This window comes from Martes martes, assembly GCF_963455335.1.
Source record: "Martes martes genome assembly, chromosome: 2".
NCBI lineage: Eukaryota > Metazoa > Chordata > Mammalia > Carnivora > Mustelidae > Martes > Martes martes.
In genome coordinates, this window is record NC_137889.1 from 48,062,995 (window position 1) to 48,083,292 (window position 20,298).

At 36.2% G+C, this 20,298-nt stretch overlaps 1 protein-coding gene across 1 annotated transcript in view; it reads left to right on the forward strand.

Annotated features, from left to right (window-relative positions):
* ADAM28 (ADAM metallopeptidase domain 28) overlaps nucleotides 1-20,298 on the forward strand; it is a gene marked incomplete at its 3' end in the record, with an annotated part of 111,816 nt that overhangs the window by 64,411 nt on the left and 27,107 nt on the right. The window contains exons 19-23 of the mRNA XM_080796296.1: nucleotides 5,333-5,441; nucleotides 6,375-6,453; nucleotides 7,232-7,297; nucleotides 8,038-8,100; nucleotides 9,144-9,206. Of these exons, the coding sequence (XP_080652422.1) occupies nucleotides 5,333-5,441; nucleotides 6,375-6,453; nucleotides 7,232-7,297; nucleotides 8,038-8,100; nucleotides 9,144-9,206 (380 nt within the window). The remainder of the gene's footprint in view (nucleotides 1-5,332; nucleotides 5,442-6,374; nucleotides 6,454-7,231; nucleotides 7,298-8,037; nucleotides 8,101-9,143; nucleotides 9,207-20,298) is intronic.

Below are 20,298 nucleotides of genomic sequence, written 5' to 3' on the forward strand. Positions count from 1 at the left end.
CTGTCTGCTCTCTTTGTCAAATAAATAAATCTTTAAAAAAATATTGATTTCCCTCTCTCTCTTTTTATCTTTTATAGATAAAAAATCTTTTTATCTTTTATAGATATGTTTTATCTTTTTAAGATAAAATCTTTAAAAAAAAAAAAAAGATGCCTTGGTGGCTCAGTTGGTTAAGCCTCTGCCTTCGGCTCAGGTCATGATCTCAGGGTCCTGAGATTGAGCCCCACATCAGGCTCCCTGCTCAGCAGAGAGATTGCTTCTCCCCCTGCCTGCTGTTCCCCCTGCTTGTGCTCTCTATCTCTGACAAATAGATAAAAGTTTAAAAAAAATAAATAAAATAAGATTAATATTGATTTCCTAATCATTGACATGAAATATTTATCCATTTATTTAGTCTTTCTAAATTTTGGCAACTAATGCTTAATGGTTTTCACCATAGAAATTTTGCATTAATTTTGTTAAATTTGTTTATAGGAATTTAAATTTCATTGTATATTTTAAGTGATGTCTTTTGAAAAATTATTTTTCAACTATTACTAGAATATAGAAATTCAACAAATTTTGGTATATTTATTTTTATGTCTAGCACATATGCTAGCCTCTCTTAATAATTCTAGTAACTGGGGTGCCTGGGTTACTTAGTCATTAAGCTTCTGCCTTCGGCTCAGGTCATGATCCCCTGGGATTGAACCCCACATCGGGCTCCCTGCTCGGCAGGAAGCCTGCTTTCCCTCTCCCACTACCTCTGCTTATGTTCCTGCTCTCACCATCTCTCTCTCTGGCAAACAAATAAATAAAATCTTTAAAAAAAAATTCTTGTAATTTATCTATCAATCCTTTAGATTTCCTACATATTCAGTCATATTGTTTCAGAAAATAATTGTTTGATTTCTTTCTAATTTTCACGATTTTAATTTCGTGTACTTGTTTTCCTTCACTAAATAGTACCCTCCCCCCACAGTGCAGAATAGAAATGGTAATAACTAGCTTCTTTGTTTCTTTCTCAGTCTCAAAGATTTTGTGTTTTGCCCTGTTATGTGAAGGTATTCTGTACATATTTAGATATTCTTCATAAGATTAAGGAAGTTCACTTCTAAACCTAGTTCGTTAAGAATTAAATCAAATACCTTTTCTTTTTATTGGTTAAGGTTTTTAACTCTTTACTTTGTTAATATTGCAAAATAAATTGATGGATATTTGAGTATTTATTTGACTTTGCAATCTTTGGATGAACTCAATGTAGAAACAGTTATCTCTTCCATATACTGATGGATGATGTTTGCTCTTATTGTATGCCCATAAGTGATATTGGCCTGTAATTTCTTGCTCAATTTGAGTATTAGGGTTATGTTAATCATATAAAATAAATTGGAGTGTGTTCACTTGTTTATATTCTCTGGAAGAGTTTGTATAAAAATGGAAGATTCCATTTCTTCAGTAGTTATAAGACCCTTCAGATTTTTAATTTCTTCTTATGTTAAGTTTTGGTATGTTACGGTTTCTTAGACATTTTTTTGCTTCATCTAAATTTAATTTTTTGTTCTAAAATTGCTCATAATATTCACTTATGTTTTTATCAATAGGATCTGTAGAATTGTTTTTTCTCTTTGTATATCATCCAAACAGAATTTTTAAATTTGTATTTTTTGATGATTTGCTTGGCTTTCTTTTTTTACATTTGTTTGCTATTTCACTTATACTTTAATTTATGCTATTCAATTCCCTTTTCTTAAGTTTATTTTATCTTAAAACAATTTTTGAAAGGGCTATTTGGCTTATTAATTTTCAGCCCTCTTTTTAAATACTTTTTTAAGATTATAATTACATTTTTTAAGATTATAAATTTATACATTTTCCTCTAAGAACTCTTGGTTGTAACCCATTTGGTAAATGATAGTTTTATTATCATTTGATTCAAAATATATTCTATTTTCCATTTGCTTCCTTCTTTGGCCTTTTAAATGTTTATATGTGTGTGTGTATATATATATATATATATATATATATATACACACATATACATACACACACACACACATATATATTTTAAAGATTTTATTTATTTATTTGACAGAGAAAGAGATCACAAGTAGGCAGAGGCAGGCAGAGAGAGAGGAGGAAGCAGGTTTCCTGCTGAGCAGAGAGCCCAATGCGGGGCTCCATCCCAGGACCCTGAGATCACGACATGAGCTGAAGGCAGATGCTTAACCCACTGAGCCACACAGGCACCCCTAGATGTATATATTTTTTTAAAGATTTATTTATTTGAGAGAGAGAGCAGCAAGCAGGGGCGAGGAGCAGAGAGAGAAACAGATTCCCCGCTGAGCAGGGAGCCTTTCATGGGGCTTAATCCCAGGACCCTAGGATCATGACCTGAGCTGAAGGCAGACGATTAACTGGCTGAGCCACCCAGGCATACCTAGATGTATTTTTTTTTAACATACAGGCATATGCATATTTTCCAGTCATTATTAAATTAATACTTAATGTAATTACATAAAGATCAGAGAAACTACTGTGTTAAGAATATGTTGAAATTTGTTGAAACTTGGTTTATGGTTATGGTTATATACCTGTATTTGTAAATATTGTCTGCATACACAAAAATATGTATTCTACAGTTGTTATGTGAAGTGTTTTGTATATTTGTTATGCCAAGTTTGTTCACTATGTGTATGTCTATTAAACCCTACTGATATTTTGTTTGTTTGTACTGTCAGTTACTAAGCCAGGAGTATTAAAATCCCTCACTATAACTATGAATTTGGGTATTACTTCTGGTTCTACCAGTGCTTATATACTTTATGACCATGCTATTATTACATAAAAGTTTAGAATTGTTATGTCTTTGTAGTGACTCAGTACTCTAATCACAATGCAGTGCTTTTGTATAGCTCCAGTCTTCTCGCTTTTTAGTCTTTAGTTCCTGGAGACGAAAATAACTGTACCAAATTTCTGTTGGACTCCTTTGCATCATTAAAACATTTTCCCATACTTCTATTTTCATTCTTTCTGAAGTCTAATGTTTTGTATATGTTTCTTATTTTTAAAAAGCAAGGAGATATATATATATGTATATATATATATATAGGACATATATATATTTTTAAAATTTTAGTCGTACAATCTTTTTCTTTTTTTTTTTTAACCAGGGTGTTTACTCCATTTAAATTAAAGGTAATTACAGATACTCTTGGGTGTAATCTACAATCATATCCTATTGTTTTTATTTATTCTGCCTAATTTTGGGTTTTTTTTTTAAGGTTTTGTTTATTTATTTGACAAAAAGCTTAAGCAGGAAGAGAGGCAGAGGGAAAGGGAGAAGTAGGCTCCCTGCTGAGCAAGGAGCCCAATGCAGGGCTCAATCTCAAGACCCTAAGATCATGACCTGAACTGAAGGCGCTTAACCTATTGAGCCACCCAGGAACCCCAGGAGTCTATTCTATGTTCCCCTTTCTCTTCTTCCTTGCTTTCTTATGGACATACTGAGGATTTTAATCATTCCATTTTTCTTTTTATTAATTTGGAAATTATACATTTATTTTACATTAAGTGGTCATCATAAAAATGTTCATTTTATTTATTTATTTATTTATTTATTTAAATAGATATTTGTTTTTAGAGCAGTTTTGGGTTCATAGCAAAACTGAGCAGAAAGTACAGAGAATCTCCACATGTATTCTGTCCTCTCCTCCCCAGCCCGCAGAGCCTCCCTCACTATCAACATCTCCTACCAGGGTAGTGCATTGTCACAAATGAACCTGCATTGATACATGTTTATCACCCAAAAGCCACAGTTTACATTAGGGTTCATACTTGGTTTATTTATTTTTCATTCCTTCCTGCATTTCTGAACTTGCATCCAGGATCATTTTCCTTTCTGTCTTTCTGCATTCCTGTCCTCTCACTAATCTTTCCAAATTAGTTTCTCCTTGTCTTTTTTGGGGGGAGGGTGGAGGGGGGGCAAAAATGTCTTAGTTCCTTTTAGTGGGAGAGTTGATCTGAATTTCCCAGACCAGAAACAGAAGAGCATTACTTTCTCTTCAATTATTTCCATGTCCAACTGCGTACCTTCTTCCTATCGTAATATTTCCCATCTGTCTTATACTCCACCTTTCTCTGCAGACCTTGTACTTTCAAAGTAGGGGAGTTTGTGAAATCCAGTCAATTTCCTTTTTATTTCCTCTACTATGTTGCTCTTCTGAAAATAGTTACAATTCTAAGGTTAGTGCCGGTACATTTTTTTTTCCCACTCTGAATCTATCTATGCTATATTCAACCGAAATACCTCAGAATTTTATTTCCTTTGGCTTTTAGAGAGGAATTGTCATGGAGGGTTGGAAAGTTTAGATATTTGCCATTATCTTAGAATTCTACTTCTGACATATCTGCCTCTATCTGCATGTATGCATGTTCCCACTTGGGAGCTTTTCTTGCATTTATACCAAAATTAATCTTTTCTTTTTTTTGGTAGGATTTCATATGACTCTGTAATCTGCCCTCAAACCTATATACTTTCTATTACACTATAACTGCATCTCTTATAAATATACCAAAATTAATCTTATTATTGCCTTGCTAATCTCTACTAAGAAAGCGGTAGTTCTCATTGCTCTTCCAACTTATACCTCCTTGTCTCTAAAGTTTCAGATTATTATAAGAGAAATTAATATTTGACATAGCAAAAGATGGAAGTTACAGTCATTACTTCAATTAGCAGTTAGGAGAGAAAATGCCATATAGATCCAGGAAATTTGTTCAATCTGCACTTCAGTACACAGGGTGATGTAATTTCTTTTCTGTCCGCAATAATTCCAAGATGGAGCAAACATTAGTAAGACATTCACCTGTGCCTCGATCAGTTCTCTTCTTCAGATCTCCACTCCTCATTTGCTGCTGACAAGGATGTGATCTCAAGTCTTCAGTGTCTTTTTCTTTGTTTGAAGCCAGTGCCGAATTTTAAAAATGTTTCAATCCTTTCCTTCCACCCCCCCCCCACTTCCTATTCTCTCTAATCTCCCAGCCCCAACACTTTCCAGTTGTTACAAACATCATCCCTTCTAAGGATTCTCAGCAGCATGCTGTTTTACCTACTTTATATCCAATGTTTTATATGGATTTCCCCCTTGCTTCCCCTATCTACATAATACTACAACATTCATGATCAAAATGCAGTTTCATTTTACCAACTATGACAGATTTTCCAAGGAATCTCTGTTCTGTGGAGGAAAGGGTTGATGGAGTTTGTGATAAATGAAGAAATAAGGACCAGAGTGATGCATATTTGTGAATTTCTCATACCCTTATCAGGTCTGGGTTCTCTTTGTTGCAGATTTCTCCATTGTGGTTGGGGTGCTGTTTCCTGTGGCTGTCATATCGGTGGTGGTTGCTATAGTAATCTGGCACCAAAGTACCAGAAGAAAGCAGAAGGAAGTCCAGAGGTAACCTTCTATCTTGCTTTGGAAACTTTTTGACCTCTAATTTATTTAAATTCAAGGATAGGGCCCAAATTCTCAAATTTAAGTGGTTTACTCCAAATACTCAAAAATAAGTACAGATATATTTTTCTTGAACCAGAGGCTGGGTATCAGTTTTACTTGGAAATCCTTCACAGCAATACATGTATTGTTTTTATGTTAATCACTGTATTTATAAGTAATAAAAATTATAATAACTCTCAATAAAGGTTTTATACCCGTTATAAGAATACACTATGTAGCATTTATTGGTCACTATCTTTATGACAAGGGCTATGCTGAGTCTTTTTACATTCATTATCTCTAATCTTCACAAGAATATTGTGAGGTAGTAACTATTATTTCCATTTTATAGATGAAAAGGTATTGTACATTAATCCTTAGAACAGTTTTTTAAATCAAGCACTTCACACTTTTTCTTAAGTGAAAACGAAGGCTCAGAGAGGTTAACAAATATGTTCCAAGTCTTACACCTAAGCTGATGGAATCTTGATTTGCACCTACATTGGTTAGTCTTTCAAACATGGTCTAGACACTACGGTATCTTTCTAACCTTTTATAAAGACTGCCTTATTTGTATATAATAAGTTTCCTAAATATTGAATGAATAAAATAAATCATTAATTAAATGGCATAATAGTTTAGATAAACACTGATTGAACACCATCATTATTAGGAATCAAGGTTCTGTAGAGAATCTAGAAGAAAATTTTAGTGGTGGTGATTATGAATTCTAGGACAAGGAGGCCTTAAGAATGTCCTAGAGAGCAGAAGAAAGCCCAGTCAATGTTCGAAGATGACTCAACGGGCAAAGAAAATTGGCAAACTTCTTTTGAGTGTCCTCTCCATGGTGAAGAAACTGTTAAGTCCATGTACATGATATGCTTTCACACACAGGCCACTGTCTGCTACTCGCAACAGGCCTCGCAGACAGAAGAGGAACCCACAGACGGTGAACGATGTTCAGCCCCAAGAGGTGAACCATAGTTTGTCGTGTGCTTGCCTCGTGCACCAGTTTGTGATTCTTTCATCTTCTTGTCCTGACCACCTACCTGTATGTCATTCCTACTCAGCAGTGTTTTACAAATCCAGCCCACTAGTTAGTATGTAGCAAGAATTTGGGGCTCTCTAACTGCACATTTGGAAAATTCTCCTTTGCCTTTTTTTTAAGTGCAAAAGAGTCTTCCTAAAATTCAGAGGCTGCTTTGCTGAGGTTCACAAATGCAGAGAAAATGAGAACAGACTCCAGATGTCTTTCTCTCTTTCTCTTTCTTTCTCTCTCTCCCTCCCCAGCTCCTCCGCCATCTCTTTTCCTCTCTCTGTCCCCCTCCCTCTCTCCTGTCTCTTCTCTATTCTCTCTCTCTTTCTGACTCGAAGTGGATTTCTTTTTCCTTTTGCAAATGTCCCAATAAAGATAATAATGTGTTTATTTGTATGACAAAACATGTAATATGTATAACCCTCAAGGCCCTGGCTATGTCCTGGAAGTTTAGAAATTTTAGCAGAGGTTGGTTATTGGTAATGTCATTGGCAATGGCAATGGTATTTTTGATGGAAATGTACCTGTCTCTGACAGCTCTGGATATAGCAGAATGCAACAGCTGGACCACTATGATTTCCCATCCCATCTCTTGGTGTGATCTCAGTTCTGATCTCCCATGTCTTGAAAGGACTGCCTATTTGGAAGTTTAACTTGGGAAACTTATCATTTCATTTAAAATTTTTGTTTGTTTGTTTGTTTGTTTGCTTATTAGATGAGTCAGATGAAGCTCCATGCACCTGATCTGCCAGTAGAGGGCAATGAGCCTCCAGCTTCTTTTGTGAGTTAGCACTTTCTCTTAAGTATTCCTTCCAATTAGAAGGTCAGAGTAAAAAAAACAAAAAAAAAGTATCACTTCCGATCTAATCTCAAGGAAATACTATTAAGAGACATGACCCACGATGCCCAATTATTTCCTCAGAACAATGTTAAAAATTTTGTAAATATTAATATAAAATATAGATTTTCCCACAAAACTTTTTGAAATGCAAAATGTGAGAAGGTTATATTCTTATGTTTAACCCCTTAATCTGAATTACTGGGTCCTCAATGATGGTAACTTTTTTTTTCTATTTTATTTTATTTTTTGTAATTTTTAAAATTTTTTTATAAACATATAATGTATTATTAGCCCCAGAGGTACACGTCTGTGAATCACCAGGTTTACACACTTCACAGCTCTCACCATAGCACATACCCTCCCCAATGTGCTGGTAACTTATTATAAGAAGAGAACCACTCTGCTCCATAGAGTGGCATCTTCATCATCCATCTGTTGGCACTGGCTTATTTCTGAGTGGCCTTACTTCTTGAATTTCTGAAAAAAAAAAAAAAAATATATATATATATATATATATATATACACACCTAAGTGAAAACACTTGAACTTACAGATTTAAACTATTTTCATGGGTAGGAGCATGAATTCTCCCTTTCTGAAAATGATTTAAGTCTTTCCATTAAGGACATCTATTTTCAAGGCCCCATCTTTGAATTAATTTTATTTTACCTTTTCATTAGCTAATTACAAAGCCAGATTTTCCACCACCACCGATTCCTACATCTGTGTCAACTTCTTTCCTTGTAAGTACCAGGAAGTCACTGATGATTTTTTAAATGTCTTTTGGGCCCCCTGGGGATAGTGTCTCTAAATCTACAGATTCTTTCTCAGGATACACACTCTCTAGGCCAACCTGAGCTACTGTAGCACACAAGTATATCTGAGAAAGCAAGGCCTACTTTCTATCTATAAATTAGTATGGATATTAATTTTTATTATTAAAAATAGTTCTACTGTGGGGCGCCTGGGTGGCTCAGTGGGTTAAAGCCTCTGCCTTCGGCTCGGGTCATGATCTCAGGGTCCTGGGATCGAGCCCCACATCGGGCTCTGCTCACCTGCTTCCTCCTCTCTCTCTGCCTGCCTCTCTGCCTGCTTGTGATCTCTGTCTGTCAAATAAATAAAATCTTAAAAAAAAATAAAAATAGTTCTATCATTATCTCATCATCAAAAAATGATAAATAGTTTTGCTCTAGGAGGTAAACAGTCTCCTTTCTAGATACTTATTTTGGAGAATATAACAATAAAATTTCATATTCTCCAAAGTAAGTATCTAGAAAGGAGCCTTTATTTTATAAGGCCTATATTAGCTACAGTTTTGTATAGAAGTTGGGCTACGAAAAACAGACCATATGTAGGCAAACCTGGAATAAAAGTTAGGCACTTAAGAAGCCAAAGGTAAAATTCATTCACTCAAGTAATTACTGAACATGTTCCTACTTGGTACTCTGTTGTCGATAAATGAGAAAGAACTAAAATTAAAGTCATTTTTTCAGGAATTTTTACATTTTTAGTGTGAAAACAAGTCATATATGTATAGAGCGCTTAATCTTTCACATATTTTTTTGTGCCAAAGCAAGTGATAACTAATGAAAAGAATGTGGTAAAGGGGAAATTGAATGGACTCATAGTAGTTAAAGTAAGAGAAAGATCCACTGGCTAAGTGGTTGAAATTGGAACTAGAGTGATGGGGAGGTAAGAGATAACTTAAGTAAGGAAATAAATGTGCCTAGGATTGGGAAAGAATAACATTTCTAATGACCTATTATTATTTTTGTCTCTCATATAGCATAATGCCACGAAGGTACTTCCCTCTACTGTTTTTAAAGATAAAATAATGTCAACACCTAAGGTAAGAGATCCTCAGGAAAATGTAATCTTGTCACACTCCTACTGTCAAAGAGAGTTCTAATTGTGTCTTCCTAGAAGATGTTCACTAAGAAGAGTATCTGAATGATCATAGGATGGGAGCCAAGACATGTCTACCTTCTTAGTGGGGTCAAAACCAAGAGGAAGAAGATGGAAAGGTTTTAGCTGGATAGAGGACATATCCCATAGGATAATCGCCCAGTGTGTCACCACTCTTCTCTTGATCCCTCACCTTCTCCATATTAGGTCCATTAGTCAGATGGATATTTGGATCCTAGTGCGATTTTTCTCCCATTCTGTCTCTGCCTTTCCATGTTTGCACTCCTTCACTGTGGTATATCCAATGATCTATAAAATAGGAAGTGTGACTACAAAGAATTTATTTTAATTTCCTAGTAGTTCCAAGATAATAGAATATCTAACTTTTTAGAATTAAGTAGATGGCTTAAGAATTTTGTCTTTTTCAGGGTTCCAACCCAAAAGTCTGAAGCAGCAGCTAAGCAAGGATGGGTGGGGTAAGGATCAACCTGGAAGACTGGATAATCCGGGTGGAAGACAAAGATACTTTCTCCTCGTTATTAGCTCTTGATTATTCAAGGATGTTAACATTTCTTGATACATGTTGTGCTTTGAGGCGACTCAACAAAAATTTTCAAGAGAGACATAGTCTTGAGAATCTTTGCATGAATTCACAATTTCTACCTTCCATACTCATGGGGAGGAGAGGACTCTAAACAAACAGCTGTACATCTAAATTCTCTAATTAAGTGACTTTCTTAAACCCCCCTCCTTTTCTTATTGTGATGTTGACTAGTATTTCCTCAGGTATTTTGAACATCTTGGTTTTCTCATTTAGTAAGAAATAATTTACCTTCTAATTAAAGCAAGCTAATGAAAAAGTCCCCTGGAAATCACAGGAAACTGGGAGGGATGGAAGAAGATTTTATGTTCATCATTAGATGACTAGCAGCATCTTGACTCTTTTAACCATAAACCTGTCAAATTAGAACTGTAAGAACAAAATTATATAAACAATCTCTGATTTATATAACATCTTTTTCCTACATTATCTTTTGCAATCTTTATTAGCTGAGTCATTTGAAGTTTGCTACAAGCGAATGAAACTTCATTAATTAAAATTTTGCACAGAAATTTGTATAATTCAGTTACTGGCAAGCTTAAAGTGAACTTCACTTTCTAAGTAGAGAAAGTTCTAATTACATAAACTAATAGCATAAACCAGAGGTTGACAACTGGTAGCTTGCAGGACATATCTGGACTACAGATTGATTTTATTTGGCTGGGATGATTTTGGTCATAAAGTATTTTTAAATGTTTTGAATTTAAATGTTTGTTGATTGCCAATATTTAAAAATTGGGAGATCTTGCATAAACATCCAGATTTCCAGCTTTGTGAAAGTAATCAAATGATCTGGCAGCCCTGGAATCACATCGCCCATAGCAACCACTAGCTTAGTTGACTGATGTTGGAATAAACATTGTTGGTTGCCTTCCGAGTAACCTTCCTCCTCCTTGTTTTCAGAACACCAGTTTTATTCAGTTGTAGATATTTTAGAAAAGGCGATCCTGATTCCATCTCCAGGATAAATCTCTATCATTTTAAGTCAATCATAATAATCTTATTTTCCTTACTTCCCCCCAACCCCACCTTTCTTCTTTCTTTCTTCCTTCCTTCCTTCCTTCCCTTCTTTCTTTTTCTTTTTCCTTTTTTTTTTTTTTGCCAATGAGACAAGAGAAGAGATATGTTGAGAAATTTTCACAAAAGATATCCTGCCCCTTCTTCTGGATGTTGGGATCTGAATAGCCTCTCCGATAGTGTTGCAACCATGTTGTGATTATGAGGTCAAGGCTGATATACTGAATAAAATAGATCAAAGAGATAAAAAGAATAAAACCTGATCTCTTAATGATGTCATGGAGTTGATAGATTGATAACTGTTGGAGTTACCCTAAACTTTGCTGGGATTTCCTATTATTTGGTCAATAAAATTTCCTTATAGTTCAATCCATTTTGAGTTGGATTTTCTTATTTGCTACAGAAATCATCTCAACTAATAAAGTTGCTGCTTCCATGATTAGGGCACGTGATTTCCTTGTGTGCAATTAGGGCCACTTCATCAGCACCATGATTTCCGTTTGTTTTTTATACTTGGCCAGCTTTACCCGTTTACACCATGGACCTGGCCCACACCCCTTCCTTTCCTTGGGGAAACCTTTTTTTTTTTTAAATTTTATTTATTTATTTGACAGACAGAGATCACAAGTAGGCAGAGAGGGAGGCAGAGAGAGGAAGGGAAGCAGGCTCCATGCTGAGCAGACAGCCCGATCGGGGGCTTGATCCCAGGACCCTGAGATCATGACCTGAACCAAAGGCAGAGGCTTTAACCCACTGAGCCACCCAGGCGCCCCTCCTTGGGGAAACTTTATCCACAAGGAGTTCATTTCCCCTTGCAGTGTGAGTTTCTGTATAAGCTCAATCCCCAGCACACCCAGGGTCCATCTGCCAAATCTCTCCTGTTATAGCAGCCTTTCTTTCCACGTGGGAGTTTACTCAAGACCACATTAAAAACTCTAGCTTTATCGATGAGGTTAGGTTTTGGATGACCTTGCACTAACCCAGAAATAAATCCCTGTTTTCCATGAGGCCACGATTTTTCTTATGACAAACCTATAGATCTTTCCTGTGTTGTCTTCTTCCTTTGTTTCATGGTTTTTGTTTTAATTCCTGTCCCTGTCTCATTTTTAATATTGGTAAAATGGAAATCTTTAACCTGTGAATCTTCAACTAGCCACATGACCCGAGCTAGAAATAAAACATAGGCTATGAAGAAGAACGTTTCTGTAAATTTTGAAATGATGGCCCTGAGTGTCTGATGTGGAGGCCACACAGCTCCTTATAAAGACAGACAACTGGAGGACAATGATGGGGAAATGATTCTCTTATCCTAAGACTTTGAGCCCAAACCCTACAGAGGTTCCTACTGAGCTGAACTGTAGAACAATTTAGACAATTTAAAGCAAAGACTTTGATTTCACAGTCCTGTTTCCAAATTAGATCTGCCACTTACCCACTTTGTAGGAATTCCACAATATGATATTTAACTACCTCAGATATGCCACCAAGCCTGCTCTTAAAATTAGTTATTTTTACTTTCTCTGCTTTAGAATAATAGATTAACTTATGGTCTTATTCAGGTACTCTATGAGTGGTATGCCATATGGTTTCTGTACATACTCCTAACACCTCACCAAGTTACTGTTTTTTGTGACATTCGAAAATTTTAACTTTGCATGAAATGACAAAGTTGTGTGAAGTCTGACTGAAAAAGAAAGCATGTTTTAGCTGTAATCAGAAATTGTGGAAAGGGTGGGGCTATATGACTTACGTGAGTAATAATGACACTGATATGGTAAGGAATCGAGGGTGGCCTCTGGGTGACGGCCGCAGAGAACTGAGCCTCTCAACCTGACAATACTCAAAGGACTATTTCTGCCAACAACCACTGAATGACCTGTGGAGCAGCTTCCAACCCAGTTGGGCTTCGATTGCTACCTCATGAGAGAAACTGAAGCAGAGGACTCAGCTAAGATTTGCCCAGATTCTACAAAAACAGAGAAACTATGAGAAACTAAATGCATATTCTTTTAAGCTGCTATGGTTTGGGGAAATTTGTTATGCAGCAATAGATAACCACTACAAAGGAGTAGAGATCAAATGTTTTGAATATTCCAGATAGGTTTAGGTAGAATTAACCACTACCTTTAACAGGAATTCCATCATTTCAAAACTTTTTTTCCTTTTTCTCTCTTTACATTCTTTCATGCATCCTTTCTTTTTTTAAAAGTATCAGTTATCTGCTTGAGATTTCTGATATCCAGTCTTCTCATATATCGTGTTTTCCCTCACATCCATTTGCCTGTTTCCTTGGTCTTTTTGAAGAATTCCTGAAGTGTATCTTTTAGACTTATTTTATCTTTTATACTTTAAATGCTCCTTTTTTGCTAATTTTAAAATTATTCCTCATGTTTGCTTAATAAGAATCTCTTCTTTCTTATCTCACTTCTGTTTTATAAAGGTCAGCTAATGAACTATTTTTGCCTTTCGTTTCCAGAATTTTACTTTTAAAATTCAATTAGCAAAGCAACTTTTGTCTAAACTTCATCAGTGCTTCTCAAAGTAACTATTTTTCAAAAGTGCATCCTTCCTCAGCCGCTTGAACATTATGCTCCCTGTTTTTCACAGACACAATTATTTTCATAGGTGATGTGTTGCTATTTTCTAGTTGACTCACCCTTGTGTTTTAAAAGTTGTATCCTGGGGCGCCTGGGTGGCTCAGTGGGTTGACCCTCTGCCTTCAGCTCAGGTCATGATCTCAGGGTCCTGGGATCAAGCTCCGCATTGGGCTCTCTGCTCAATGGGGAACCTGCTTACCCCCCCACCTGCCTCTCTGCCTACTTGTGATCTCTCTCTATCAAATAAATAAATAAAATCTTCAAAAAGAGTTGTCTCCTGACCTGTGATATTCTTACATTTTATATCTTTGATGACAGAATCTATCTCTTCAGCTAAAGAGCTTCATTCAGTACAACTAGCATTCTGAGTGTAATTTGCAAATAGCTTGTGCCATGAGTAAAACTTGCATATTCTTCTCTGCCCAAGATTCTCTTTTCTTTTAAGCTAAAACTGTCTACCAAGGCCACATCAGGAGTGGAACACCTTGTTGGTGATACTGAGATCTACCTCATCAGGCCTTCCTAATTCATTATGCGAAGGCCTCCACCAACAAAACCTGCAACCGTCTTGGCATATCTGCTCTTGAATTTGCCTTGTCTTTTTTGCTGCTTACAGAAAAAATCTTCCCTTGCCGATGACAACTTTAGACACTGCTTAGCAACTAGCCCCAGGCCGTCTGCTTTGTGGCTCATCAGTAGTAAAATATTACTATTATTATCATGCTAAGTAAGTAAGACTGTTATAGGAGCTAAATCCCCAAGCAGAAGAAAATTATGGTATGTTATTTATTGTGAAGCCATCTTCTTGATGAAATTTAACTCTTTTCTTTCTCATACCTAGTGTTGAAATCCAAACTTTTTAAAATAAATTTTAAAAAAAGCTATTATGGTGAGAACACTTGTCTTGAAACGTACCTCCTAACAGGTTTTAAAGTATAAATGCAACATTGTTACCTATAAACACAACGTTGTATAGCAGATCTCCAGAGTTTGTTTATCTTCATAATTAAAATTTTATGTCCACTGATTAGCAACACCACACTTCTCCTTCCTAGCCCCTGGAAACCACAGTTCTAATTCTGTGCTTTGCTTCTGTGAGTTTGCTTACTTCAGATACTTCATATAGATGGATTCATGCAATATTTGTCCTGCTGTGACTGGCTTATTTCATTTAGCAAAATGTCTTGCAAGTTCACCCAAGTTGTTATGTATGACAGGATATTCCTCCTTCTTTAAGATTGAGTAACGCTTCATTATATGGATATACATCACATTTTTAAAAATCCATCATCCAGGGGTGCCTGGATGGTTCAGTCAGCTTAAGCTTCTGACCCTTGATTTCAGTTCAGGTCACCATCCAAATGTCTTGAGATCAGCCCCACATGGAGCTCCTCACTGAGAGGAGAGCCTGCTTGAAGATTCTTTCCCTTTGTCCCCAACCCCCATGGTGCACATACACTCTCTCTCTCTCTCTCCAAATAAATAAATCTTATAAAAAAAAAATCTGTCAAACGTAAATAACATTTACATTGTTTCTACATTTTTGGTATTGTGAATGTGCTGCAATGTATATGGGATTACAGATAATTCTTCCAGACTCTGATTTCAATTATTTTGGATAAATATCCAGAAGTGGAATTGCTGGGTCAGATGGTAATTCAATTTTTAATTTTTTGAAGAATTTCCATGCCATTTTCCATAATGACTGTATCACTTTAAATTCCTACCAACGGAGCACAAGTATTCCCTTGCTCAACACCCTCCCTAAACTCTTGTCATCTCTGGTCTTTTTTTATAATAACCATCCTAACAGGTGTGAAGTGATATTTCATTGTGGTTTTGATTTGTGTTTTCCTGATGATTAGTGAAGTTGAGCACTTTTTCATATACCAACAGGTATAGGCGTTTAAATGTCTTCTTTGGAAAATATGTCTATTGAGGTCCTTTATTTATTTTTAAAATCTGCTTGGGACTTCTGGGTAGCTCAGTCAGTTAAGCATCTGCCTTTGGCTCAAATTATGATCCCAGGGTCCTGGAATCGAGTCCCAGGCTAAGCTCCTTGCTCTGCGGATTCCTTGCCTCTCCCTCTGCCTGCCACTCCCCTCGCCTGTGTGTGCTCTCTGTCTCTGAAAAATAAATAAATAAATATCTTAAAAAAAAAAATCTGGTTATTTACAAGATGGGATTGAGAGGGAGACAAATCATGAGACTCTTAAATCTCACAAAACAAACTGAGGGTTGCTGGGGGGGTTGGGATAAAGTGGCTGGGTTATGGACACTGGGAAGGGTATATGCTATGGTGAGTGCCATGAAGTGTGTAAGCCTGATGATTCACAGACCTGCACCCTGGGGCAAATAATACATTATATGTTAATTAAAAAAAAAAAAACTAATGATGTATTTTATGGTGATCAACATAACACAATAAAAATTTTTTAAAAAAAGGGGCACCTGGGTGGCTCAGTGGGTTAAAGCCTCTGCCTTCGGCTCAGGTCATAATCCCAGGGTCCTGGGATTGAGCCCCGCATCAGGGGTCTCTCCTCAGCGGGGAGCCTGCTTCCCTTCCTCTCTCTCTGCCTGCTTCTCTGCCTACTTGTGATCTCTGTCAAATAAATGAATAAAATAAAAAAAAATTTAAAAAAGAAAAAAATCTGGTTATTTGTGAGTGTGGTGTGTTTTTTGGGAAAATATACATAACAAAAGAACTACCATCTTAACCATTTTCAAGTTTAAAGTTCAGTGGCATTAAGTACGATCATAATGCTATACAACCATCATTACTATCCGTTTTCAGAACTTATTTATCACCCTAACCACAAATTTTGTCCCCATCAAATATCTTTTCATTTTTGCCTTGCCCCAGCCCCTGACAACCTCTATTTAACCTTCTGTCCATATGCACTTGCCTGTTCTCGGTACTTGATGTAAATGAGATCATACAATATTTTTTCTGTTATGTAATTGGCTTATTTCATATAACATATTGTTTCTAAGGTTCATCCATGTTGTAGAATGGATCAGAATTTCACTCTTTTTAGGGTTGAATAGCCTATTATCATTTTACTATATTTATTTTCTATTTGAAACCGTTGGAGATAACACCTGGGGTTCCACATACTCATTCACACGAAGGCTGCTTTTATCCTTGCTCATTCTCCAGACAAATAATGCTTTTGACCCTTTGTTTCACTGTACTTCTTTGATGGTGAACATATTTTTAAGTTGATAATTTTATCTACTTTATTCCTAGCATTTCAGAACCTTGTTTTAAATTAGAGTTATTTCTATCTTCTTCTTAACAAAGGACTGCATCTGAAGTTGCTTTCTTAGCCTTATCAACCCTCTGCATCAGTTCAGTGTTGAAATCCATGGTGTTCAATCCTGCTGGGGGAAGTAGCAAGGAAGTTCAGGAATGTATCTGAGTGAAAAACGTAGTGGTGACACCCTGACTGTAGATAATGGTCTCCCGATGTCCTAGTAACTCTTGAGGAAAAACAGTCTCAGCCTCTGAATTGCAAAGATTATTGTATTTTTCATAGCAAAGACTCCTGAATTACAGGCTAACTGTTGTGACTCAGCACATAGCATGTTTTCCCTTGTAAGTCAATGTGTGTCACCAATTTGGCTTTCTAAACTCTGTAAAATAGCTCACAGAGATTTGTGTGTCTCTTGGGACATGAAGCTATAATTGGAATGAAGTCTACAGAAGTCAATTCTAGGCAGATAGCTCTACTTGCTAACAGTGGAACTGAGCATATCCAGTGGAGAGCTGAAGTATCAGATGGGAAAACTGGGAAATCAAGAGAAAATTCAATAGATATGTACAGGAGAGAATAAGAATTTTTTTTTCTAAAATAATATTATATGAGGGAAGTAGAAAACATACAGGGATAAAAGCAGAGACAGACCCCTAACTCTACCAATAGCTGGCTTTTTAGACTTAGCAAGTAATTTCAGCTCTTTGGACATCTTTAAATTTCCTCCTCCATGCAATGGAATTAACAATTCTTGACTTGCCAGTTTCCAAAGAGGGTTTTCTAGGAAACACGTAAAGGCAGTATGAAAATATAAAACAAAACAACAAAAAAAGAGATACCCGTTGTCTAAAAGGATGACTCTGTCCTTAGATTTGTCAGAGATGAGGCCCTCTCTGTGTGGGCCACTGTTTCACACAGCTTTGAGCAGAACCTGAGAAAAATTATTAATTATTTGTACATATTTCATTGATGAGACTGCATTTTTCTTGTGTTTTTCTTGTATTTTTTATTCTTCCTCTGAAATGTGTCAGGGAGCAAGAATTCCAAAACCTTCAAGGGTCCTTCTAGCTGGACTCAGAATCAAATTGACATGCGACAGATTAACATGAGAAAATCAAATTTAATAGCATGTATACATGGAATCCAACACAGGAAATTGCAAAGACAGTCAGGCAAAATGAGGTATAAATTTCAGTCTGAAACAAGGAGAAGGGGATGTGAGACATCGGAGAAAAGAATTCACTTCACAGGGTGTTAAGAAAAAGAGCAGATGTTTGGTAGCTAGATGTTTGCTCTGCCATACAAATGGGCCACTCAAATAAATTTACCTCTGCTAATACCTCTTATTTTGGGAAAGAGACCCCCCCCAATTAAAATTTTTCTATGTAGCTAAGGGAGAAGCACAACTTTCTCTTGAGCCTCATAGAGATTGTCAGTTGCCTTCAGCACAGAATAAACTTCACGCTAATGTGGCCCATTTTGGGGTGACCTTCCCTCAGCCTCTACAAGTGGTTTCAGAACTTGGCTCCATATTTCTATTAGATTTCTCCTGTTACATTAAGTCTGAATCTCAAGCAGAATTTCTGGGTTGAATCAAACACTGTCTTCGATCTGAGGCTACCCTGTGCAATGATCCTGAATTGATGATTTGGGGAAATCAATACGCACTGAATCCACAAACCTATTAGAAACTATGAAATTACAGCTGATTGTCCATTTGATGATTTTTTAAAATGAGAATATCATAGGATAATAATAAAAGTTTACCTTTGTAGCACACAATATGATTCATAAAGTGTGTGTGTGTGTGTATACATGACTTCACTTTCACTTAGTCCTTATAACAAATCCATGTGAAGAATCATCATCCTCATTTCACAGATGAGAAACCAAGATAAAAATGAAAAGAAGTGATTTTTCTCTACCTCACGTGTCTGGTAAGTGTTGGAATAGGGACTCAAACCCAACTATTCTGAATCCAAGTTTTTAATCCCTTCTACAAAACCACACTGCTTGCAGAAAAACTATTTTGCACAAAAAGGCACATTAAATATTACAGTATGAGTATAGAAATTCCATTTTATTTCCAACTACAATTTATTTTTGTTTGTTTTTAGTTTACTATTTATTTTTTATCATAATTTATTTGAGTATAGTTGATAATTTCTTTTATACAGGATTTCCAATGGAAATTTATCTAATGTTGCAGTCAGAAAAATGGCCCCCCGACTGCCCACTCCTTCTGAAAATCACTTTGGATTTTTATCTCCATTCTTGTGATGAGTCATTGCCATAGAGCCTAGAAAATGAAAGTCCTCAAAAAGGCTTTGTTTAACAAAGGTCTTCCATCAAAATTCTGGATTTATTCTTTGTACTATCTACACTGACTTGGTTGCTTTCTTTTATTCTTTAATTCAAACATATACTAACCCCTCATTTACTGTGTTGCCACCGGGAATGGAAAGATTAAACTCCCGCTCTCCAAGAACTCACAGCTTTTAAAGACTAAAAATTAATAAATACCAATATAAAGTAATTGCCAAAATAAGGGTATGTTGCTAAAATACCAGCACAAGGGAGCAGAGGAAATGCTTATCAAGGGAAGGCATGAGAAGTTTCTCAAAGAGGTGCCATTCAAATCTTAAATTCTAGGTGGTTTATCAAGACTATAAAAGAAAAAGACAAAATCATTGTAGGTAGACACGAGGTTCAACAACAGCATGTATGAAGTCATGATTCATTAGGTTTATCGAGGCTAAACTGAGTAAAACATTTTTTTTTATTTTTAATGAGCCCCTTTTTATGTTTATACTTACCACCTTTCATTAAACATGCAGACACATATATGCATACACAAATTGAAGAGATTTAGAAACGTATAACAAAAGAAAAAGAAACAGTAAAGACCAGAAAACAGAAAAGCAAGAAAGTTCTAGGAGTTGTAAAGCCATGGGTTAGATGAGGCCAGTGAGATATAAAACTATGGTAAGTATGAGCTCCAAGCTTTGTTCCAAACTACAAACAACCAAAAATGTAAACAAATGAGAAGTAAACAGGATTGATTCTAGATTTGTAGTGTCCATAAAATAAGAACACATTTACTGTCTAGAAGGGTAATAAAACCACATAAACAGAGCAAAGCCAACCAACCAAATAAATAAAAGTCAGTGGCTCAGCAGGAGTACAGCTCTTCTGCCTCTGAAATCTTGAAAGAAGTTTTCATGACAGTACTGCTCTCAGATTAAATCTGGGAATATGTCTCTGCCTCTCTCCTGGGCTCTCACGCTGCTACTCCCAAGGTATCGCACATATATAGACCCTTGGCTCCTTGGCCTAATCCATAACTCTGGTCACACACAGTAAGAAACAAACCCCAGCAGGGAACAATACACGGGTTCAAATCAGGGCATCTGCCCCACCTTTTTTTCCCCTTTTATCACATGTCACGGTAAAGGAGTAGTTATTTTTAAGTGAGCCGTGCATCATGAATTGAGAAACCAAGTAATAGTTCCTTCTCAAGCTAAGACCTTATATTAACATCAAACAAGTAAAATTGCTGAGGGA